The sequence below is a fragment of the Episyrphus balteatus genome, chromosome 2 (genome assembly GCF_945859705.1).
Source record: "Episyrphus balteatus chromosome 2, idEpiBalt1.1, whole genome shotgun sequence".
NCBI lineage: Eukaryota > Metazoa > Arthropoda > Insecta > Diptera > Syrphidae > Episyrphus > Episyrphus balteatus.
This window is the reverse complement of record NC_079135.1, coordinates 53,675,481-53,700,292: the sequence shown is the minus strand read 5'-3', so window position 1 is coordinate 53,700,292 and position 24,812 is coordinate 53,675,481. Positions and strand designations below refer to the sequence as shown.

General features: G+C 31.7%; 2 protein-coding genes across 5 annotated transcripts in view; both read left to right on the top strand.

The window, feature by feature from the left end:
- The first annotated feature begins 315 nt into the window (after positions 1 to 315).
- On the top strand, positions 316 to 10,174 carry LOC129910227 (tubulin-specific chaperone cofactor E-like protein). Of its 4 annotated transcripts, none has more exons than XM_055987511.1 (8): positions 316 to 457; positions 1,166 to 1,440; positions 1,524 to 1,667; positions 5,291 to 6,001; positions 6,065 to 6,151; positions 9,396 to 9,495; positions 9,556 to 9,872; positions 9,942 to 10,174. In XM_055987511.1, the coding sequence occupies exons 3-8, from the start codon at positions 1,558 to 1,560 to the stop codon at positions 10,132 to 10,134; spliced, it is 1,518 nt and encodes a 505-aa protein (XP_055843486.1). In that variant the 5' UTR covers positions 316 to 457; positions 1,166 to 1,440; positions 1,524 to 1,557; the 3' UTR covers positions 10,135 to 10,174. The 4 variants fall into 4 exon arrangements, with proteins under 4 accessions (XP_055843486.1, XP_055843487.1, XP_055843488.1 ...); XM_055987512.1 differs by having other exon boundaries at positions 322 to 457; positions 1,166 to 1,461; XM_055987513.1 differs by having other exon boundaries at positions 322 to 457; positions 1,166 to 1,471.
- Positions 10,175 to 12,597: 2,423 nt separating this feature from the next.
- Positions 12,598 to 24,812, top strand: part of LOC129911982 (coiled-coil domain-containing protein CG32809) — a 321,116-nt gene continuing 308,901 nt past the window's right edge. Inside the window, exons 1-3 of the mRNA XM_055990027.1 lie at positions 12,598 to 13,366; positions 15,715 to 15,874; positions 15,946 to 16,173. The gene's annotated coding sequence lies outside the window, so the exon portion shown is untranslated. The remainder of the gene's footprint in view (positions 13,367 to 15,714; positions 15,875 to 15,945; positions 16,174 to 24,812) is intronic.

Below are 24,812 nucleotides of genomic sequence, written 5' to 3'. Positions count from 1 at the left end.
ACTTTTGCATTTAAATTATTGGCACTGGTATGACGCGCTTTGCGTCTTCGTGTAAAAGCATACTATGGCGTCACCGTGTAAAAACATGGTGTAATATTTGCTTGTGTACAAGTAGAGTGGAGACATGTGAGTAATACTCACCACTCGTTTTACGAATTCACCTCACATATGTGCGTAATCTTCAAGTTAAATGTTTATATAATTTTATAATCTGTGGTTGTTGCATATTTGCTATTGCATCTGGTTTATTTTGATTTTTATTAAACAAAAAAAAAAAAAACATCTAACAAAAACAAAAGAAAAACGTACCTTACAACCTTACTTTTTACTTTAACATGTTAGCAGCAGTGCGAGTGCAAGTTGCAAAAGCTTCAAATTCATTGTGCTGTATGGGTGTTCTTGTTTAAAGTAGAACAATACAACAAAAAAAAAGAAATATTTAATTTACATTGCACAAGTATATTTAATTTATTTTTCTCTTGTATTATTACTTTTGATTGATGTAATTGAATAAAAATTTGATACGTAGAAAATTTAACAGACACAAAATATCAACTTTGTTTCAAACATATCCAACAAATGTCTGGTCTTCAAATATATCAATTTGTTATAAAAATGTAATGCATAATCCTTTTACATTTCGATTTCTATCGACGTGACCTAGTTTAATTTTATTTTCAATATTCAAACAGATTAGTTTTTATTTTTGTTTAGAACCAACAACGACAAAAGCAAAATTTGATTTCACAATTTTTTTTGTGGTCCTACAAAGAAAAAATAAAAAAATTTATAAACGTTGTCGTGTGTATCAAATTGTTTCTTAATACACATAAAATATCAATATTTACAACCAACCATCATACAAGGTACAACTACTTGTATTAATGAGTTTTTTTTTTATTTATTTTTTTTTTTACGTCGTGAAAAACCACACTGTCTGTCTGGTCAATGAAACAAAGGAAAGAAGAATTTGCTTGCTACTTGCACAGTGAGCTCATTGCTCATCTTGTTTTTTTATTGTTTGAAATTTGATATTTTCAATTCTTTAATAAATTTACTATCATCTAGTTAGTTTCTATTCAATAACAAATAAGTTTTCAAAACTCACATTTTATAATAAAGAATAAGAAATTTTAGTTATGAATTGTTCATGATTATTTTGCAGAATACCTTTTCTATGATTTAATAATAAACATCCATCAGCTGGTCTTGTGGTGATGTTGAAACAAAAATTCAAAGTGTAACATCAACAAATCAAAATAAAAAAATTATTGTAAAGTGAAAAGAGAAAAAAAAAACGTTGACCTTGACGAAAAACGAATACAAAATTATTAAAAACGGTCCAAGTTGAATTTAATTTTAAATAAAAATAAAAGGGGAATCGCAATCGTGACTATTCGCTTTGGCTCTGCTGTCTGCGCTCACATGGACGAATATTTAGTGAGTAGTTGTTGAATTGATGTAAAAAAATGTAATAATAGATTTTCTTTACTACTTTGACCTCAAATTGTTTTGTTTTATAGATTGGACGAAAATATTAAATAATTAAGTTTTAGAATGCCATCTTTGTTAGAAGCTTTGGAGCGGAAGTATGGTTTGGCGGAGGACATCGACGTTGAGGAATCGGTAGTGCCCATATATGTCCCAAAGTTGCCACCGTTGTTGTGGTATGTGTATTTTTATTGTTTAAAACTGGTATCTTAGAAAAAAATATGGTAAATAGATATAAGCACAACCTACTTAATAGATACCTACCTAATTATTATTTTGTTCAAGTGTTAATAAACTATGTAATATGAAAAGTGTTTAGATATTACATGTACCAATCGCATTACGCGTTGGCTACAAAACAATTATCTGTTAACTTATGCGCGATGAACTAGCAATATTAATTGTAACAACAAAATAACTACAGTATTAATTCATTTTTTAGAAGACATTACAAAATATTGTAAAGAATCGTTTTGCTGATTTATTTCAAACCGATTTTATGAAACTTAATTTAGAATTGGTTATTCAAGCGAACATGTAAACTACAAACAAATTTATTAGAAAATTGTCGTCTATGAAGTATAAGAAGTTCCAATTTTCCAATTACTAAAAATTAAGTAGCTATGTAGGTATCCACTACTTAATTGAATCGTTTATTTTCAAAACCTGATAAGTCAATTTTGAATAATTTTTGTCTCACGTATAAAAGAAATGATATTATTTATTCTTACGAATTCAAATCTTAATTAATAGACACTTTATTATTTAAGGATAATATTTGTATTTAAAGTTAAGGTCAAACTGGTTACATAAAAAAATATGTTCTCAGAAACTTTTTTTTGAGCATATGACTTATACTGTTTTGAAAATAAACGATTCAATTATATAATATCTTCTTTAGACCCAAGAATAGACCAAACAGGAATATAATACTTTTAAGAATTTTTTGTATAGCTTTTATTTTTAGGGTCTATAAAGAAACAAATTGCTTCCATTGACAAAAAAAAAAGAGTGTAACCCGAGGTACCCTAACGTTTTCACATAAAACAATTCAATTTTTAACTTAAAAAAAGAAAACATACTAGAAAATTATGCTTCAAATAAGAATCCATTGATTTAGCAACGAAAAAGTCAAACCAACATTTGGAATACTAGTCAAAACGGCCATACTACGATCCTTTCTAACTACGTTGGCAACAACGTAAGTACAGATTACATGACCCCTACTTAGACTTCAATAAGTCTTTTAATGTCAGTTTCCCTAACAGACATGATTGGGAAAACAGTGTACCTTTCTCAAATGAGTCGACTATCGCCGTCTTTACTGATGGTTCGAAAATGAACACTGGAGTTGGTGCAGGTTTTTACTCAGAAAACCTTAACCTTGCCAATTCTTTCAGGCTCCCCGATCACAGCAGTGTCTTCCAAGCCGAGATATTGGCAGTGAAAAATGCTGCTAAACAAATATCCATGATGGCGATATCACCTGCTGACATCACCGTTTTCATTGATAGCCAAGCGGCAATAAAAGCGATTTCTGCCACCTTAATCAAGTCAAAGCTTGTTTCTTGCTGTCGTGAAGAGCTTAGGGTTCTTGGTATGCAGCATAATGTAAGACTCTGCTGGGTTCCCGGCCACAGTGATGTGTTCGGCAGCGAAAAAGCGGATGAGCTTGCAAGGGAGGGCTCAGTTCTTGATCCCATAACATCTCTCATAGACCATAACATCAGAATCCCACAATGTGAAATAAAGCGAAATATCGTCAACAAGATTTCTCAAAAAACCAATGAAAGATGGAACCTCCTAGAAACCTGCGGTCACACCAGGAAACTATGGCCGAACTTCGACGAGAAAAAATCAAATAAGATCTTACTACTTAGTAAATCTTCCTTAAGATCCCTAATAGGCGTCTTAACGGGACATAACCTACTAGGATACCACTAAAAGAAAATGGGGCTTAGTACGGATGATCTATGCAGAGGCTGCGGTAATGAGGACGAACAGGAAAACACTGTTCACTTCCTCTGTCACTGCCCAGCACTCTGTCGCACTAGAAAAAAATTCTTAGGAAACTACTTCTTTAATGAATTAGAAGAACTATCGGAACTCTCAGGCAATAGCCTACTGAACTTTGTCAAGTCCTCCAAATGGCTCGAACAACCATAGCATTAATAGGTTAACACTTTTTCATGAAATTACAATACTTCAGGGTATCACAAGGGATCTACATTGATCTAAGTGTGACGGTAACAAAATCAACTGTCAGCCCATATAACCTAACCTAACCTAGCAACAAAAAATCTAATTAATTTTTTTTACAAAATTTTGAACTTTGATATTTTTATAGACGATGAATGATGAGATATGAATCTCTTTAGTTTATAGAAAATATATCAAGTACAACCACCTATCGTCATCCGAATCTGACTCTTGCTGCTTAAGTAAAAGACTACTCATAAGAGTCCAATAATTTTTTAAATGGTGGTCGAAACATTTTGGTATTAAATGATTCTAAAGTGAAGTGCTTGAAACCTAAGTTAAAGTTGCCTTCTCCAGTTGCATTTATTTCAATACATCCTGAACAATTTTTATTTATTTTCAATTTTGTATCTGTCTAAAAAAAATTAATCTTTGTATATTTATGACAATAGGATTCACAATTTTTGCCACTCTTCACTTATCATGTGAATTTTAGTATTACATTTAAAAATTTTCTCCATCAGCTCGACAAGTATCTGCATTTTAATTTGGAAATGTAAGCAAACATTTGATTGGCTTGTTGATGATAAAATAAATAAAAATGAATGTATAAAAATCATCGTTTATCAAGAAAACCTAGTGCTTTGTAGCCTTCCATTTCTTTGCCGTAAGCAAAATTTTGAACGAGAGATGCTGTCGTTTTTTTTTCATAATCGTCGTTTATTTTTGTCTAATTAAAGATTGAAAGAAAAAAAAAAATAACGTTTTTTAGGACACAAAACGAGTGACAAAAGTTGAAAACGATAAATGGAATGCAGATTGAGTTTTGTCGTATATTTTGATGTCGTTTACGACATCGGTAATAGGGATGATTAATTTCATTCGATCGGGCGTTAAAAAATACCTCAAAATCTTGTTCATTAGTTATTGTAGGATATGCAACAAAACGAGTGCATATATTGAGTACTACCAACGATGTAAATTTCATGCTTTTATCATTAAAATAAGTTTCTGACGAGATATTTTAAAAAATTGAAAATCGACTTACCTAGATCTTATAACGTCTGACCTAATAGAATCTAAACTATTCGATAATCACGGAAAAAGTTCATGTACATATGTATTTCTATATAGGTATTTATTTTGAGAAAATGTGAGAACATTATCGATTACTCTTTTAAAATAAGTGCCAAACCATTGAAACTTCGTATGATCTTTTCATGTACTGCCGAAATTCATATTTTTTTTTTGTCATTGAGATAAACTTAAGAGTTCTGTCACTGAGCCAACTAATATTTCACCGAGTTAGGTTTTTTTTATGATGAAGTGCACATATTTTTGCTAAAGCAACTCACGAACCAAAAAAACTGCTCAAATTTGGGTTTGCGCACTTTTTATATCTTATGAATGGGCTTGTTTGTGCGATTTGTGCAGTTAACTGTGTAAAACTCAAAACAATTTTGATATTTTTTTCAGATCTGTTATGTCCAGTTGCGCAGTTATTTTGTATTGTGATTGGCCAACCTAGGCCACCTCACTGTTACTTTTTACTCACTTTCATAAATTTAAAACGACATAATTTTTTGTAATTATTTCTTAGCGTTCCCGAATTATTAGTTCTAAATGATTGTGATATCGACTGTGCTGGTGATACTGAGGCCCTTAAAGAAAAATGCCGAGCAGTAAAAGAACTCGATTTGGCACAAAACAATCTGAGAGATTGGGATGAAATATTCAGAATCTTAAAACACATGCCAAAGATTGAGTTTCTTAATCTTAGTAAGAATCGCTTTTATGGACCCGTAACATTCACACCTACCCCTGCTCCAGCTATGAGCGGTCTCAAAAGTGTTGTATTAAATGGAACTTGCTTAAATTGGAGTGGTATTGATATGCTATTAAAATGTCTGCCAGTGCTTGAAGAATTGCACCTTAGTTTAAATGATTATCAGAATGTTCTCATTGATACAATTGATGAGAATGAAGAAATAGAGAACCGAAAAAGAGACAACGAAGAGAATAATGCCATTACAACGGAAACACCACCAATTGCCATAAAAGACTATGCCGATACAACACAGACAGCAAATGCCGAATATTCAAATTTAATAACCAGTACAGCCGCAGATAATAATAAAAGTCCAGAGGCTACTTCATCAGAAGGTACTACATATAAAAAAGTTCCCGCTCATAATGGTGTTAAAAAACTTCATTTCACTGGAAATCCTGTAGAAGATTGGAGAGAAATATGTCGTTTGGGACGTGTATTTCCAAATCTGGAAACATTGGTGCTAGCAGAATGTCCATTGAGGTAAAGAGTGTTTCTTTTATAGTTTGGAATTGTTAAAAAATTATGTAATTTTATTTTCTTCAGATCAATTGAGCCAATTTCACCGACAGATTCTGTTAAAGTTGTTGCTGATGATATGAACAACAGAGAATCGCCTCATAAATATTTTTCGTAAGTAAGAAAAAAACTGATATTCTGTTATATTCATAACGTTTCCATTGATAAACTCATTTTACTTACTCAAAAATTCATTTTTCATTACATCACAATCATTACTTTCTTACTTATCGGTCCACGAAGAATTCATCCCTAAGCCACAGCGGCTTTCTTTCATTGTCGATCCGTAGCGCGAATTACTTAGTCTTTTCGTCCATTCGCCCAATGTGGCGTAGTCTGGTAGTAAGAATTAAGTTTTTTGTAGAGCAAGCATTTAGTATTTGACTCCCTAAAGTAATTTTTCTTAAAATCTGCATTAAGATGTTATTTGCGGAGTTGATGTTTACTCCGAGATAAGTGAAATTGCTGCTATCAACAGTACCTTGTTGTGCTTGGTGACGAACAGATGTTTGTTAGTTTGTTGAAAGCACTTACTTGGTTTTTGTTCTCATTTACTACCAACCAAATCTCTAACAGCTTGATGAGAGCGCCCGATGATGTCGAAGTCTTCTCATTGCACACTATCTTCTCAAAAATATTTGAATACCTCGGACTAGCTTTTTCCCAACTGCACCTGTTTATTTCATACGACACCTCTTACGATTACCTGTTTATTTCATAAGACACCACTGACGATAAAATTGTCTCTTTAAAGATGACTTACAGTGACGAGCAAAAGTGGTCAAATGTTTTGCCTTTTTTGAGAAAGTTGTTTAAACTTAGTGTTCTTTACATGAATTAAATCGTTTTTATTTTATTATTTTTCTATATTATGCCAGCATTTGTTTTCCTGATTAAAATTTTAAAAAGTGCTTCATTGTCCAAAAATGGAGAGTATCATAATGGTATTTGGACTTGACCAATTCTGCTCGTTGTGGAAAAAGGCTTTTGTTTCAATATATTGAGTGTACTAGAATTAATTTTTACCACTTTTAACCACTTTTAACAATGCCTCGAGATAGGATCTATCAATCTATGAAGAAATAATTTTAAAATTCGGTCGTATTTCAGCTTAATGGAAAGCTCAAAGCTCATCCCTTTTAGACTTGTTTTTTTTTACTGCGCTTACAATTTCTTCAAAAATTTCAACAGATTTTCAGCCAAAATGGGTCAGGGCCTTATGCTGACTACGCAACTGTCTTAAATCTCTGATTTCCGAAGCAATATTTGACAATTTTAAAGGTTTTGGTGGGGTCTTCATCTAGTTGAAAAATTATATCAGACAACACGGAGTCTTCTTTTGCCAAAGAACTTGGTAAATTGTTTCGTTTTATATCAGGATAGGTTCGCTTGTTCATTATTTTTTTAAAATAAGCTAGCAATCCACAAGATAACACCGGAAAATATTCTTGAGTCCATAATAATTTATGTCCGTTCTATAAACTTGATAGTGCTGAAATGTTTTTTCCAGTTTTGGATAGTAACTAGATTTGCATTCTATTTCTTCTGTGTTCTCGTCAATCCAATCTTCTTTTCCCATTGGTTATTGATTCCTTTTTGTGGTTATACACTTAGGAGCAAAAAAACCGAATCAAATAAATTCTTATATTAAAAACAAAAATTCCAATGGTAAAATATTTTTTCTTTAAAGTCTCATGGTCTCATTTTAAAGCTTGAATTTCTTACTTTGAATTGTTGGGGAAAATATAAAAATGCATACGATAGTATTAGCGCTATCTTCCAATAAATTGCACTTAATTTTTTTTTTAAAGTTAATTTTCCAGATACTGTCTGTTTCAAATTGCAGTCTTTTTTTCCTTACGATAGTATTAGCGTTATCTGTCAATAAATTGCACTTCATTTTTTTAATGTTAAATTTTCCAGAGGAGGTACACTCTGTTTCAATTTCAGTCTTTTTTCCTAACATGATTCATTTATGTTGATTGGATCTTTATAAAGTGAACAGATTTTTAAGTTCATTTACTTAAAGCTTTTATTTCAAGCTTTTCAATGGTACCATTAACATTCATGTGTGTCAACTACATCCTGATCAATTACCGTTTTTACAAAACCCAGTTTGATTCCATTTTTTTGCTCCTAAGTGTAGTTAAAGTTTTAGTAAAAGTTTTAGTAAAAATTCATCTAACCTAACGATTTTTGACTTGAAAAAAGGTTTGGTGATGTTCTGTTTGAGTTTTTGGGGGGAGTTCCCGACCTTTGATAAAATTTGAAGATATGATGAAGAGGAAAATCTATCTTGATATAAAACGGTTGGCAAAAGAAGACTCCGTGTAGTGTGATATCATTTTTCAACTAGATGAAGACCCCACCAAAAACTTTAAAATTGTCAAATATTGCTTCGGAAATCAGAAATTTAAGACAGTTGCGTAGTCAGCATAAGGCCCTGACCCATTTTGGCTGAAAGGCCCTGACCCATTTTGGCTGAAAATCTGTTGAAATTTTTGAAGAAATTGTAAGCGCAGTAAAAAAAAAACAAGTCTAAAAGGGATGAGCTTTGAGCTTTCCATTAAGCTGAAATACGACCGAATTTTAAAATTATTTCTTCACAGATTGATAGATCCTATCTCGAGGCATTGTTAAAAGTGGTAAAAATTAATTCTAGTACACTCAATATATTGAAACAAAAGCCTTTTTCCAAAACGAGCAGAATTGGTCAAGTCCAAATACCAATATGATACTTTCCATTTTTGGACAATGAAGCATTTTTTAAAATTTTAATCAGGAAAATTAATGGTGGCATAATATAGAAAAATAATAAAATAAAAACGATTTAATTTATGTAAAGAACACTAAGTTTTAAACAACTTTTTCAAAAAAGGCAAAACATTTGACCACTTTTGCTCGTCACTGTATATAGAAGATTGATCGTCCAGTCTGCCTGGTAGCTTTCCTTGCCACCATAATTGGTTGATGATTTGGTGTACCCTCCCGCACCAACCCATGACCTCCGTGCTTGAAGAGTTCTGCAGAAAGTCCATAGTGACTGTTTTTAAAAAATTGCAAATTATGTTTACTGCAATTTTTGACCAAAATCAAAGTAATAGTTGGGGCCTTTTGAAGCAGCCTAAATGTTTGTTGATTAAAAGTTAAATCTTATATCTATCTTTTATCGACCAATACAAGTGTTTCAAGTCCGAAAGTCAAAAAAAATCTCTTCAAAGCAATTTAAGATGATCATGCACTACATTGAAAACGGTTTCATATTTTTGTTTCAAGAAATTAACATTTAGTTAGTATGTATGCTTGTTTCTATATATATTTCATAAACTGATATTTTTTAAACCTTTTTTAATTTCAGAAATTTAGCGATTTTAAATTTGAGTAGTACTAAAATCAACACATGGGAAGATATAGATAGACTTGCAAAGTTTCCTAGTTTAAGGAATCTACGTGTGCAGGTTTCAATAAATGAAATTGTATAGGTTTTTTATTTTTGTAAACCTCGTTTATATTAATAGAATTGGCCTTTATGGGAAAAATGTGAAGCCACAGAGCATGAAAGAAGGCAGCTATTAATTGCCAGATTACCTTTTCTTCAAACCTTAAATGGCGGTGGAACTATAACTGCTGACGAAAGAGAAGATGCCGAACGAGCATTCATTCGCTACTACATGGAACACCCTGAGAGTGATATACCACTGCGATATAACGAACTAATTGCCAAACATGGAAAATTAGATCGTCTTGTAAATGTAGATTTAAAGCCTGAAAAAAGGGTAAAAGTAAACTTTACCTTTGGAAATTATTCAGAGACGCGATTAGTCGATGTTTACAGGTGAAAACCAATTTCTTTTAAAATTCTACAAAATAATTTTTTGTTTTGTTTATACTTTTTTAAATCTAGGAGTGTTGTCGATCTTAAATCTCGTTTGGAAAAAATCGTAAAACTTCCAGCAAAAGACATGAGGCTGTTTTATATTGACCAGGACTTAAAGGAATTACAAGGACCAGAAGAAATGAAATTTCCTAATAAACAACTGTACAGCTACAACATCAGATCTGGTGACGAAATTCTCATAGTCCAGAAAAATTGTTAACAAATCATATTTATATATAAATATATATTTTATAACACTACACTGTGAATACATTATTTCAAATAAAAACTGCTAACATTATTAATATGCCACCACAAAGGAATAAAACGGAAACAATTTTTTCTATGAATTTTAATATTTATGACTGTAGTAAATTTTGTTTATTTACACATTTTTATTTTTATTTAATCCAAGTTTATTAAAAGTTTCTAAATTGTATATGGAACGGATATCATGAGATCTGTACACATTTATAATTGATACAACTTCCGGTACTATAAAGGGCAATTTATAGCTTTCATTGAATTGCATAATTGAAATTTTCTATTTCCGGGTTTAAGGCAGAGAAGAAAACAATAATGGTCTTATGTGTAGGGATAGATTACTATGGACAGCAAAAAGTTTCGATCCTTGGAAATCACCTGAGGTAAATGATGTCTCAGATATCATCTTAACTATATTCCAAAAGAAACTTCAAAACAAATGGAGCCGTTTTACCAACGGATTATGTGATGGTTTTTTTCGGGGTGCGTTTAAATATTTTCGGTAAAACTAACGGCAATTAATATGCCAGAATGAAAGGGACCTACAATTAATCGTATATCGTACAGTCCGAACGGATAAGCAGAGTTGTACTTTTCAAAACAATGATACTATTGGAGGCTTTGTCAATGCCTCGCAAAAGGTAGTACCAGTGAAAAAAAATCTTTTTGGGAGCTTAGAAATGCGTTTACTCAGTTTCATAACCTTCTCACTTTAAAGCCTTATTAAATAAGTGGTTTAAACAGACGTGTTTGTCCTTAATATTTTCAGAACTCACAGTAACTTAAGTACGTAAAAATAACGTGTGCTGTAATCCCCGCCTAAGAAATGAACAAAAAAGAAAAAAATTAGTCTTTATATTTTTGTTTACCTTATTCCACATTTTGTTGCTCCTATCGGGCAGTTTTTATTTAAATTTGAAGTTTAAAAAGTGCACTATCTGTACCTGACCTGTTCATTGTATCTATGTAGAAAAGATTGAAAGACTTTAAACATTTTTTTTTTTTACAGTGACTGCAGCTTTGAGCTAACTTTTTTTTAAATAAAACCTGTATTAAAAAGTGTTCGAGTTACAATATTAGGGTTAGTGCAAAAAATTATGTTTAGAAAAGCTACAATTACTGACAAAACACTCAAAAAAAGTAATTTTTTCGAAATGTTACCATTGGTTTGAGCAAACCGCATTAAATTTAAGATTGGAATAAGATTTTATTCATAGGAGGTACAAAATTAATTTTTAGCATTAAGCTAGCTTCAATTTTTGAGATTGAATTTTTTTTAAAAACCTATGTACCTAGTACTTGTTTACTAGCAACACCTCCTTTTTTATTTTCTTGGGTCCCTGAAAAGAGAAGATGACTGAATATCCTTTGTACATTATGTACATAATGTATCTATATATCTGTAATTATTATTTTTTATTGTTTGGGACCCCTTTAACAGGCGCAGTCTTGCAGTGGTTTTGAAATTGAAGTACATAGTTTGGGTTTTCGGGGGCCCAAAACATTTATTTTTGTTCAACCCAACCCAATTAAAACGGGACCCAATTATGGTGTGGTTAGAAAACAATGCAGTATGTGAAAAGGCCCCTAATTTGAATTTCTAACGTCCCTGGTGATTCATATTCTTTAGATTTAGATAAGAGTATCTAAGATGAAATAAGGGACCTAAGTGGACATTTTTGCTTCGTTATTTGGTTTTTGCTCTTGGATTTTCACGTAAGTTTTCCTAACTAGCGGGCAAATCTGCAGTAGACTCAAAAATCTTGAAAAAACAGATATATCTGGATTCACGGCAACCCTGCTCATGTTTTTTTTTGTTTAAGTGGCAATAAAAGTACCTACATACAAATATAGGTACATTCATATCGACAAATACCAATACAAAACCAAGCAGCATGACACAAATGTATGTGCACATCAAACAACCCCAAGAACAACTTGTTGCAGCTGCCCCAATGGTCCTAACCACGTTGTGGGTGACGACGGGGAAAAAGACTTTAGTACTCCTTCTCCTTCCTTCTACGCTTCTCCATAACACCATGGTTTGTTTACATTTCCCACCTTTTCATTATTCTACTTTCTTTGCTCTTCATTCCTTCACAGTTCACATTGGTTCACACTTATTTTTCCTTTGCCGACGAATCTGATAAAAAACAAATACAAATGCGTGGAGATGGAGGGACGAGAGAGGTGCAGTGCAGAAAGATTCGAAGCAAACATAAAACAGAAATAGGTTGCATGCTGAGATTACCCAACAATTCAGTTGAATTTTTTCAACATTCGAACGAGCTCTGCAAACTGCAATATGAACAACCAAGTCGAAGCGACGATACACGAAAGGAGTCTTTGGTTTGTAGGTGGCGGTGACACTCTGGTTGGAGCTAAAGTAAGAGGAGTTCAGAAATCATAGCCGGTGGGGGTTGCTGCACAATGCACCAAATCTCTTCGTGAGAACACACAAGATGCATCGAGTGGAGTTAGTGGCAGCGCCAACTAAAAGAGTTGGGGTTCATGGCATGAGTGTGCCTTGCCTGTGCATGTGCTCTGCGTCTGCAATGTTCTGGTTGTGCCATTGCTATTCCCTTTATTTTTGTATTCTTCATCTTCGGTGCTTCGGCGGTTCGGTAGGGGTAGGGTTAAATAGTTAAGACAACGTGAATGCGGAGTCAAGCGAATGGTTGGGGCAAAAGTGAACCAGGGGCTCGGTCGGAGGGGGAGTGTAGAGTATGGAAAAGAGCTCGGATTGTGTGTGAATGTGGAGGCGATGTGAGGGTACCAAACCAATGACGACGACTACGACACGAGCTAGTGACGGTGCTTCTTTAACACAAGCACCGAAATTGTTAGTAACCAAAGCGCCGCGATTGAGAGCGATCGTGATTTTTTCGGTTCTCGTTTTGTCGGAATAAAGACGGTTTTGTTTGTTTATTTTTTTTGTTGTTCATTTCATTTAATTTCATTTCGTAGTGTTTATGTTTATAAATGAAGATAGAAAACCCGTTATGAGAGCGGTGTTTCGGTATAATTCTGATTTTGATTTGTAGAATATTATCGGGATCAGTTGTGTCGTGTCGATAATGTGGACAGTGATTGAATATTGTGTTATCTTAAGTGGATAGTGTCAAACTGAAGCACTGAGAGAAATAACGAGTTTGAATAGAGGAACTTTTGAAATAACCTTCCTTAAGGTAGGTTTTGAACTGTTGTACCTATTACTATATGGATATATGTAACTTTTTTTTATTTATTTGTAGCTCCTTAGGTAATTGACTATGCAATGAAACATTAGGTAGATCGTATCCACTTAATTGAGTTTTAAAACATACCTTCCCACCTATCCAATTTTGTAAATAAATTATTGAAGGTAAAAACGAAATTATAAAAAAGTGGTTTTCATAAATTTGTATGTTGTTTACGTATGTACCATGTCCATACAAAATCCTTTCAATATAGAGCTTACGAAGAAGTAAACATTTTTGTGTTAAACTTTGTAAATTGAAGGTCTTGTCGCACATATATAGTCATTTATAACGCCGCATTGAGATATTTGGGGTATTTATGAAACGGTTTAAACTCTGAGTGAGTAAACCGAGTAAAGTCGTTACTGTGCCAATATTTTGTATGGGTTTGATAGTTCGTTTACCACATTTGCTATTTTAGCAGGTTTACTCAGCGTTTACACCATTGCATGAATTCCCCTGTTTATATTTTTTGGAAGGATTATTTTTAAAAAATCTTTGGATTTTAAAAATGCTCTTTGTGCCAAAATAAGGGTTTTAGCCATCCAGGAATGGTATGCTTTTGTGAGCGGTGTATTGAATTCAGCGTAAAAGCATATAAATTCTTCAAGAAATATATCTACACAAAATTGCACAATTTAAAACATTGAATAATTATAAATAAAAGTGACACCGCAGATTACTCATGCGCCAGAGGCACCGAAAGATAGATGAATTACATTATAGGGTTACGCATCAACTAATCATTGCTTTAAACTTTCATTAAAAACTGCTTTTTTAATCTATTTAATACACAAATCTAATCGGGTGATACTAACCCCAACGCCATTTGCAAGGTGTCTACTTCTATTTGTAATTATTCAATGATTCAAAGTAAAGTAAGGTACCACAGACTCTTGCAGAACTGCTAAAAATGGCTTTTAATAACCTTATTCACGGCTTGGGTACCCTTTACCCTTACCCCAAAACAATAATCCTCATAATCAAAATCTCTAACACAAAGTTCCATTTAAAATCCTCAAATCTATGATCTCCAAAACCAAAAATTGAATCTCCAACAACAACATCCCCAAATCTTATACATATCTCCAAAATCCAAATCCTTTTTTCAACCTAATTTTTAAGATAGACTCGAAATATGATGAATACAATTAAGGAAATTGGGTTTTGGGAATAATTAAGGACGAAGTCTTGTTTCTTTTTAATTTTACTTTTTGGTTTTCGCGCTCGTTTCCTTTTTCATTTGAATGCTTCGCCACAGTTAAATTTTTGAATGTTAGTAAGAACTATCCTCGTTTCTTTTAATTAATCTCTTACAATGCTATTGATGCGACAAGGTCAGTTTTCTCCTGAATTTTTTGTAGTTTAATTTTATTGTTTTGTGTGGATCGGAGATTTTATGTCTGAAATAGTAAATTTGTGAAATTTTTAAAGTATGGGAACTTGGGTTTTGGGGATTTTGAATTTGGGTACCGTGTTTAAAGCAGTAATTCTGTAATAAGGAATTCCTTCACGATCCAGAGAAAACTTCGTATCAGCATCTTCTCAGTACCTAAACTGCTCTAATCAATAAAATAAAACTTATAATAATAATATCGCCAAATTAAAAGTAATAACGCTTTCTTTCAAAATTCAGAGGTCTTCTTGGTCAAATATTGGCCGTTTCGTCATGCAGCCAGTTTTAAGCTTAGAAGCGATGAGTGCGTTTTTATTGTGTTGGTCGACGAGTTAAAAAATTTTAAGGATTATTTAGATATAAATTATCTGCTGGGTTCTGGGAATAGCTTTAGTATTCCTGTCCGTAATACTTCTTTAATTGGAAAGTAGATATTATTACCTTTAATTTGACAAATATATCATTTTTGGCTCAAAGAGATGCACAATGCACTTTACGACGTCAAAAGTGCCAGTGCTAGGATGTCAAATGGTTTTCGTAACTACTAATAGTCATCTTTCACTTTCAAAACGATGAGTAAAACATTTCCGCACTGTCTACAAATTATTGGTTTAAAATACATTTAAATCACTTAAATCAAAACACCGTAAGAAAGTTTTTTTTTTGTCTAAGAAATTTATCTAGTTTTCAGTCTTCATATTTTATTAATTTATTGATTTTTAAAAATATTTCAAATGTACGAACAAGAATATGTTCATAAAAATATTTTTTTTTTTAAATTTTGGTCGAATTTCGAGATTTCGACCCTAGTCGGAAGGTAAAGCTTGATTTAAAAGCAGATTTTATTAAAAAAAAAAATATTTCTAACACATTAGAATACATACAGTAATTTCTTTTTCAGATAACAGCGAATATTTTTTATTTCAAATGCAAACGAATGAAGGATATGACCAGAGAAAGGTTAACATAGCTGGTTTCTGCGGTTTCTCCCAAAAAGAAAGTGTGCGGTTTCGGAAATAAAAAAACCCTCCCACAATCGCCAAACGTTTTAATACATATTTGTGAGTACCAACACATTCATATTTCTTTTTCGCGTTGTTTACAAAAAAAAAAAAAATTAAAAAAAAAACAGTGTTCGTACGAAGAAAAAAACCGGGAAACAGAGATCTTTCTAAGCGCGAAATTCATAGTGAACATAGACATTAAGAAGAGGAAAAGAGTCTCAGGACTACCTCCTGCACCATCTTCAATTCAAAGATTCTTTTTCGACTTTTTTCACATCTGTAGTATAATAGTGCATCCAGAGTTTTTTCTTCGATCCTGATCTGAAAGCAGTTTCTTCTATGTTGCAATCATGACGGTAAGTTTTTTTTTTATTTTGTTTTTCCTTATTTCTCTCATTCTTTGTTAATTCTTAAGTTTTGATCTTTTTTCAACTTCTTAAACTGGTTTTATCGTGTGGAACTTGGCCCATTGCACTAAGTTTTGTTTTTGTTGTTTCAATTCCATTTGGTTTACTGGAGGTAGTAGGAAAGAAAAAAAAACCTTTAAAATGTGAAAGGGATTTTTAACTCCATTTTTTTGTAACCGCCAAAAACTTAAAGCGCGTTAATATTTTTTTTTTTAATTTGGTTAAGGATTACCTATTTAGTTATTCTGGATGCTCGCACTCTAATATACGTACTTCGACTGTAGAAACAACTCTCTTCATACGTACTTTATTTTTTGGACATCTTTCCCGTCAAGTAGGTTACTAATTTATTCATATCGTCTCTGAAAGAAGGTTCAGGTGCGTGCTTTTGCTTATGAAGTGAAACTGAACCTGGAAGGGTTAAATTTTGGGTGATAATTGGAGCAGCAAGCTGTTTATGAATGAAGTAATTACACGGAATGTGTTAGGGTAGGTTGTTGAATATAATCATCGCCCGAGGAATGAGTAACGTCATAATTTATTGCAAATTGCGGGGTTTTCACTTGCAAATGAGAAATGTGTTTGAATTAGAATTTTCTCTAAAAGTTAAGCTGGTAGGTGTGTAAAAGTTGAACTGCAAAGTTAAAGTGAATATAGTTTCAGAAGTTTAAAGAAGAATAAATTAGGTAAAAAAAAAAACTTCAAAAAGAACGTGCCATGCTTTCAAGTAAATTTATAGCAGTGAAAATATAATATTAATAATACTTGTACTTACATAACGGTATTTTAAAAACGCATTTAAACTTTTTTTTTTAATGTATCTACTTTGAATAGTGGTTTGAAAGCAAATTTTTATGAGTAATACTGAATTTTTTGAGAAATAGGTAGGATTTTGTTTCTAAAAGCGTATACTGAAAATAGCTTTTGTTTTTTAGAAGTTATTGAAAAGAATCAGCTTTTTAAATGGATTGTCTGTGTGTGTCTGTCCGTCTGTCTATATCGAGCTATAGCCCAAAAACTAAATTTGTATGTGATTCCCAAGAATTAGTGAATGAATAAATTTTATTGAAGCTTAAATAACAAAAAATAAAGTGTTTTTTTTTACAGTTTTTTTTTTAAATAAAATTACCGACTTAGAATTGGCCTGGTATAATATTTTAGTATAATATTTAGGAGATAAAAAATGGATAGATATTAAGTTTCGTATAACATACAACATATACTCGTATATTAGTTACACAACACATAATCCAGTCAAATAAGGGTTTAACCTCGGAATGAATGCTAATAGAAATTTTTTTTTGCTCAATACCTTCGTTTTGGCATTCTATAACATACCTCAAAAGTCTAGAAAAATCTCATGTCCTCAAGTCGCGATTTTCAAGACTTATGTCAAAAATCTAAAAAAAAATCTCATGTCCGCAATTCCTAATTTCCCTGGTTTGAAGATAAGGTGCAGAAAAACAACACTTCAGATATTTGTGTCAGATCAACATGACTTACTTTTCAGGGATGACTTGTTTGTGAGCTTTGTTGGAATAAGTGTTAAAAAATACCTTTAAATCATGTCGCTTATGTTGGTATACATATAAAAATTTAAACTTTTCTTATCATTTTTTTAAATCTGCACCTAATTAGTTTAACCTGCAAAATTAGGACTTGCGGACATGAGATTTTTTTAGATTTTTAACATAAGATATAGAATATCCAAACAAAGATAGAAACAAAAAAATTAGCCTATTAGCACTAATTCCAAGATTGTACCAGGATGTTTTTTAGTGCATAACCCAAAATTTCCCCTTTTCTCAAAAAATACCAATTTTTCATAGATATGAATGTTTTTTTCATTGCATTGTTTTGATTCTTAATGATAATGGATATGAAAGCCTTCATGCAAAATTTGGTCCCTCAACCATAACTTTTAAGGGTTTTTCGGTAATAGGTTTGCAACTGTTATAATAATATGGGTTGATAGATGAAAAACAAATATAACTTTTTCAGAGACGTCAGATTTTAGATATTTTGGCATCAGCATTAAAAAATACCTCGAAGTCATGTATCATATGTGTATATAATACCATCGTCTTTTTTTGCTTAAAACAAGAAAACAATTAACAAAACAACAAAATAAAAAAAGGATAGTTATTACTATACACACGATTAAAAGTTCTGGAGTATTTTTTAATATTTTTTGGCTTGCATATTGGTCTACACCAGAAATGTATTAAAATTTAATACATGACAAGTATTAAAATTTTTTAGTCAATATAAAATGTATTAAAATTTAATATAGTTATATTAAAACATAATACAGTTTATATTCGAATTTAATACCAAATGTATTAAATTTCAAGTATTGCATATTAAAATTTAATCTTTTTATATTAGTTTCTAATAACAATTTTATTAAAAGATAATACAAAAATATTTCAATTTAATACCAAATGTATTTAAAGTTGATAAGATGTTTCCTTTTTCCAAAATTCATTACTATAAAGGTGATATTATTTTCCTGGTTTATCTGGTTCATAAACTGTGGCATGTAAAATCTTACTGCCCATCAAAATTCATCGGCAATGTATGCATTTTGCTTCGAAAAAACACAAAGCGCCTTCAAATTAGTACAAATTTACAGTTTCTGATTTAATTTTTTTTTTAGAAAAGTACCTCAAACAATGGATTTTTTTTTCTGGCTGATTAAAATTTAATATTCTTGTATTAAAATTTAATACATTTAATATTAGTTTTTAATAAATTTGTATTATATTGTAATACAATTATATTAAAATGTAATACAATTTATATTAAAATGTAATACAATTATATTAAAATGTAATACAATATATTAAAATGTAATGCAAAAATATTAAAATCTAATACAGCGGTATTAAAATTCAATACAACATTAGAATTTAACCCACGGATATTATTTTCTAATAATTTTTGTATTACAGGTAGTAAACTTAATACTTAAATATTGAAATTTAATACAAAAAAGATTAAAAATAATTTTAATATTTTGGAAGTATTAAAATGCAATATTTTTTGTATTGAAAATTGCTTTAATACAAGAGCTGTATTAAAAAATACTCCAGAATTTTTAACCGTGCAGTAAATTTTTTGTTTTAATAACATTATTTTTGTTTGCATTTATGAGCCAAGATAGTGATAACTTGTTACAATTTAAGTATGTATTTTTAGTTAAAGAATTATATTTTTACTTTACGTTGTAGGTACAATAAAAATTAAAAAATCCTAAAATGCAGTTAAATAAAATTGGCAAAAATAAAACCTCTATGATTTTCAGACCTTGCTTTTAAATAGAACTGTGGGAGGTGAGAGGAGGGGTTATCATTTTCCCTAGAGAGGAAAATTAAATTTTATTTTAAGGGCCAAAACCTACTTGTCGTATGACCAAAATAAAAAATCTAGTTTTTCTCAAAATTGACTAAAATGATTTTGATAAAATAATGCTGACTTTGAAAAATAAAGTCTCTCTTTTAAAATTAAAAAAACTATTTTACTTTTAGTTTTTCTCAATTTTCTGAGAAAAGACAAAAAGAGTTTTCATCCCCTTTTGCAAAGTTACTCCTCATAATTCCTTGGATATTGACTTCTATAAACATTGCAAATTTTTACAAAGGCTGTATTTGATTCGTTCGTTTTTAAAATTGTCTGTACCTACCCAATTATTTGACATTTTTCTAGCCTCAACCATAATACATTTTTTGCACTGAGACCTCACTGCACTCAGACCTCATTGTCTTCTATTAAGAGTCTTTAAGATTTCTCATTTCAAAGATGATTATTTATACTGACCCTGGTAAAATTCCTTCCGTTGTTCTAAAAAAGGAGGCAGTTATTTTAGAGTCTTGATATTCGGGGGGTTTTTCATATTCCTACGCTTTAAAAGATAGAAGAACGAATATATATGTAATTTAAAGAAAATTTAGAGATGACCTGACCAAATGGCCCCACACGGCTGAGGGCTCAGCAAAATCTTAACTTATCCTAGTTCCTAACACAGGTTCGTGATTGAAGCTTTGACTGCCAGATAGTTCAAAGTTTTTTTTATTTAATATCTAACTCAAATAATATTCAAACAATAAAAAAATCGTAGCAGTTCAAAAAATCCAAAAATTCAAAAAATGTAAAAATCTAAACCAAATCGTCTATCCAATCGAAAACTGACATTTCCTTGTTTTTCATTCCTGACTTTCGTGTCAAGATAATTTAAACCCACAACTTGGTTGCACGTACTTGTTCTCGAAAGCTAATGCACTTTACTTTCGATTTTATGTTAAGGAAGACAGGTTAGTTAACTGAGGGCTTCCCTATCCGTTTTTGATTAAAAACTCGGAGTTAAAATACTTTTGCGCAAAACCAAGACTTTCCCCTTTTAAAAGAAGTGATCAATCAATATCGCGTACATTTAGATCTTATCCAAGATAAAAACTTCGTCCTCCGGGGTCCTTAGAACAGCCAATATTATATCTCCTAACTGCATTTTCGAAAACAACTAGGGCAAACTAAGAATACCTTGCGACAGCTCATCATATCCAACTGATTGATTCCCTCTGACATCTGATAGTATCTAAGGAATTATTCAAACGAGGAAACCTTTTTCTTCTTCTGCGAAAGTGTAACGACCTGAAGATTCTACAATTGCATCGTCAATTTGCGTAAATCCTCATCAATGTACATTCTTGTCGCAATGCAAGCAATGATGAGCCTGGCGATGTGCAACCGTCCGATATGCATCCATCCACTTCAGAGTCAACGTCAAACGTACGACAAGCCCAGCGCGTGTGCAACGCCCGTTCACACTCCGATGCACGTACTTACTCGCGCATCTGTTGAAGCAGAACATTGATGTGCACATGCGGTTTCTGTGCCGTGTGTTGCAATAGCAACAGAGCAATTGATATTAAGAGAGTATGTGCCCTTTCCCGACGCGTCGCCATCATAGATGAGGTCCAATTGCATTTTTTTCAGTTTGCGGACACATTGGGAGCACGGGCAATTCTTGCGCTGCTGAAACAAGAGTCATCGTTCCGGTAACGTCGACTTCCATTTCTAGTGGTTTTGTAAATGAACTTGTTTTAGTAATCGTATCTAATCAGAACGATGACGAACGCCAATGCTCAGGATTTCATAATCGTTTGGGAATTGTGTCTTGAATTTTACGCACTCGTTGCTCATGTGATGTGTTTTTATAAAAAAAAATCCTTTTCTTATTCCACGAGGTGATACTGTCATCGTTATCCATCGTTCCAAACTCAAGAGTTTGATTTATGTGCGCCCAGAATCTGGAACACAGAGAATAACTTTTGCGGATTATGTTCGTCTAGAAGATGGTTGAATGTTGAGAGTGCATTTGGCGGAGTTAATCTTTGCGGTTGTCGAAGCTCGAAGGTAAAGTTTGCATCTTGATAAAGGGAAATCCGGTTTTGATATTTATTTGGTTTGTTCTTTAGATGGAGATTTTTATTCTATTGCTTCTATGTGCATCTGTTGATTTGCCTACTCTGGGTGGGATTTGCAATTTTGCTTTTGTTTTCAAGTGCTTTTAAGTTCAAAGACAGAAAACACTCGAGTCGATGTATATTTTGAATGAATGTTATATTTGATACGATGACGCTGAATTAATTACTTAAATTTTTATATTTTTGGTTACCATTCATTTTACTACCCACAACTAAGCAGGGAATGGAAAATGGATTTATGTATATTTTTAGGTACATTTAAGTTGGAGTTCTTAAAACTTTGGCTATAAAACTTGATTTGTAAGAAAGTAAAGGAAAATTGCATGCGGGACTAACAAAAGAAATTATATTTCATTCCTCGAAATGCGAGTCATTTCACTGATAATTTTCGAATGCATAAAATACTTTCTGCAATTAATTTTTGTTTAAAATAATAGGTATTAAATGTCTTCGTGCTACAAAGAAGCAATAACTACTTTTGAATCATTGGCTCTTTAAAGTATATCCAAGTCTATGATTCTTTTGAAGTCATTCAAAGTTTATTTTTTTTCTTCGTGAGTTAATAATTTTAAGTCTTAAAGATTTAATATGATAGAATTATTTTATGTATTTAATTTTTTGAACGATTTCGGTAAACACTTTTCTGACATTTCTTTATTTATTTTTCCTATTAGCCCAGGGAAATTAGTAAATTAAATCGCATTTTTCGAGGGACAAAATTTTTTTCATGGAATGTGTTCGGGGGGTTGTCCTTATCATAAAAGTCAATTTGTTGGGATGATTGGAGGTTGGGAACAGCCGCCATCTTGGAAAAGAGATTGGTATCGTTTTTATTGAATAGCTCCATCGTTATTCATTTAAGCAAAAAATAACAAAGGTAAGACTTATAAACAATAAAATTATCTAAAAAATGATATACAAAACAATTCCGTGAGTTGGTTAAATAAAATTTTATAGTTGTTAAAGTGCGGGTTTGTGTCGCAAGGTTGGGGCAAAATGACATTTTTTCATATACCTATCTGACGAACTTTTGATTTTTCTGGGTAATTCTTCAAGAACGAATTATAGAACTTATAATTAGGTATCTATAAAATGAGCTCACAATCGTTATTGTAGCCATCATATTGTAGAAGTAATCTAACTTCGAAATTCTCTATGTACTAGTCAAAAGTGATAAAAAAGCAAGTTTTTTGCTATTAGGCCTAGCAAATTTTGGGATTAGAGGTATAACCAAAATATAAGTACGCAGTTTTGTACCCATGCTCGTCTTAATTCAAAGGTCTGACTTGTATTAGTAGTGTGGTTGGTGTCGGTGGAGAGTACGGTGGCGGGGTCTGTGTAGGTGGTGTCTGTTGTGTTTATTGTGTTAGTGTTAGAAACGTTCTCAGAGTCAGACATGGTGAGTGTTTAAACAACAACAACAAAGCAAGATGTATTTACAGCACAATGATGAAATTTAATATTTAATATTGATTTTAATTTTTTTATTGCGTTTTTTATTTCGGTCTGATCACAAGCACAAATTAGTTGAAATTTACAAGAGTGAATCAAATACACAAAATATGCAAACTGAGAGATTTTTATTTAAAATTCTATGAGCGGATCTCGGTTTAAATTGTTTAAATGACAGGAGCGATAAATAACACGTCTATACTGTTCTCATTTCGTTATAACTCTATCTCAAAAAAAAAAAAGGATTCGACAAAAATTTTGAAAGATAGTGGAATAAATTTTGTTTTTTTAAATCAAAATGTTGAACTTTTGTGTTGACCGTGAAAACGCTGCTTAAAATTAATTGTAGCTTTTTTATATTATTAGGTTGGTACACATAAAGCGAGTATGAGAATGAGTACTTCATTCTGTACTTTTTTATACATTCAGCAGTTTTCGAAAATTGAAAATGTAGTCCACCGTATTAGACGTAGACAACATAGACGTTTCAAAACTTTTCGTAATATTCATACAAGACTTATACAAAATTCAAAAATTAAGAAGCTAAGCGTTTTAGGTAAATATGTATTATAATATAACATTCACTCGGGCGTATACTTACTATTTTTCTGTTTTTTTTTTTCATTGAAATATTTAAACTAAAAACAATGGTTTTATCAAAACACACAGTAAAAACAAATATATTTTCTCATGTTTTATAAGTATGCAAGTAAGTTGTCTAATGCAACATAAGTTTTTAGTTATAAAATGTAGTTACTTTTACATTATATAAAATTGTTCAAAACACGTCATTTGGATTATAAAAAATCTTTTTGTCTTGAACAGCTAGATTCATTTTTTATTTATAATTTTTTGTTTTATTATTTAAGTTCTTTGTATCAATTTGCAAAAAAAAAAAAATATAAAAATAAGTTTTGTTTGACACTAATACTGGGTATTTTTCGAGATCGATTAAATTTGGAACTTGTATTTTTTTCTTAAGGTGCCATATTGTGAGTTACAAAACAAAAGTTTAAAATCTTTAAAAATATTCTTCTTCAGTTAAACAATATCAAAAAAAAAATCTGAAGAAATAGAATATCTTCTGTTTAGTTCAGCGCAGCAGTTAGATTTGGATTCCAAAAAATATTAACCAACCAATGAAACAACTTTCTTCTAACGTTATTTTTTTGTTAAAATTAAAGTCGTTCTACTTTGCTTTTTAAATTCTCTTCTTCAACGCAAAATGATTTCGAAACTTACTGAAAACAAAGTTGATTTTAAGTTGTTTTTCCCTTAGTCGAAAAATCGACCAATCAGTGTGCACGAAAAAGGTAAAAGCTTTTTTTTTTGTTTGATTTTATAATAAGTTTTATAATAAACTACACAAAATCGTAGACTCAATGCAAAAGTAACTAACTGCAAATATTGTCATCGACACCATTCGATATCATCGTCTTCAAGTTTTATTCCTACTATATGCCTGCCCGGTGTATTATTTACTCCCTTCAAAATTTGACTTCGCATCATTGTTGTCGACGCGGTTACCACATGTCGCATCATCAACATTTTCTACCAACTAACACCACAAACTTATAACGATTGCTGCAACAGACAGCATCACAGCTTCCCTTGTGTGGTATTGGTGATGCTTCTTAAAGCCAGTATTTA

What these genes read in the sequence shown, in the direction of transcription:
- LOC129910227 (XM_055987511.1), top strand. Translation starts at nt 1,558, where the DNA reads ATGCCATCTTTGTTAGAAGCTTTGGAGCGGAAGTATGGTTTGGCGGAG. An exon ending in AAGTTGCCACCGTTGTTGTG is followed by an intron (nt 1,668 to 5,290) that starts GTATGTGTATTT and finishes ATTATTTCTTAG; the next exon opens with CGTTCCCGAATTATTAGTTC. An exon ending in CGATTAGTCGATGTTTACAG is followed by an intron (nt 9,873 to 9,941) that starts GTGAAAACCAAT and finishes TTTTAAATCTAG; the next exon opens with GAGTGTTGTCGATCTTAAAT.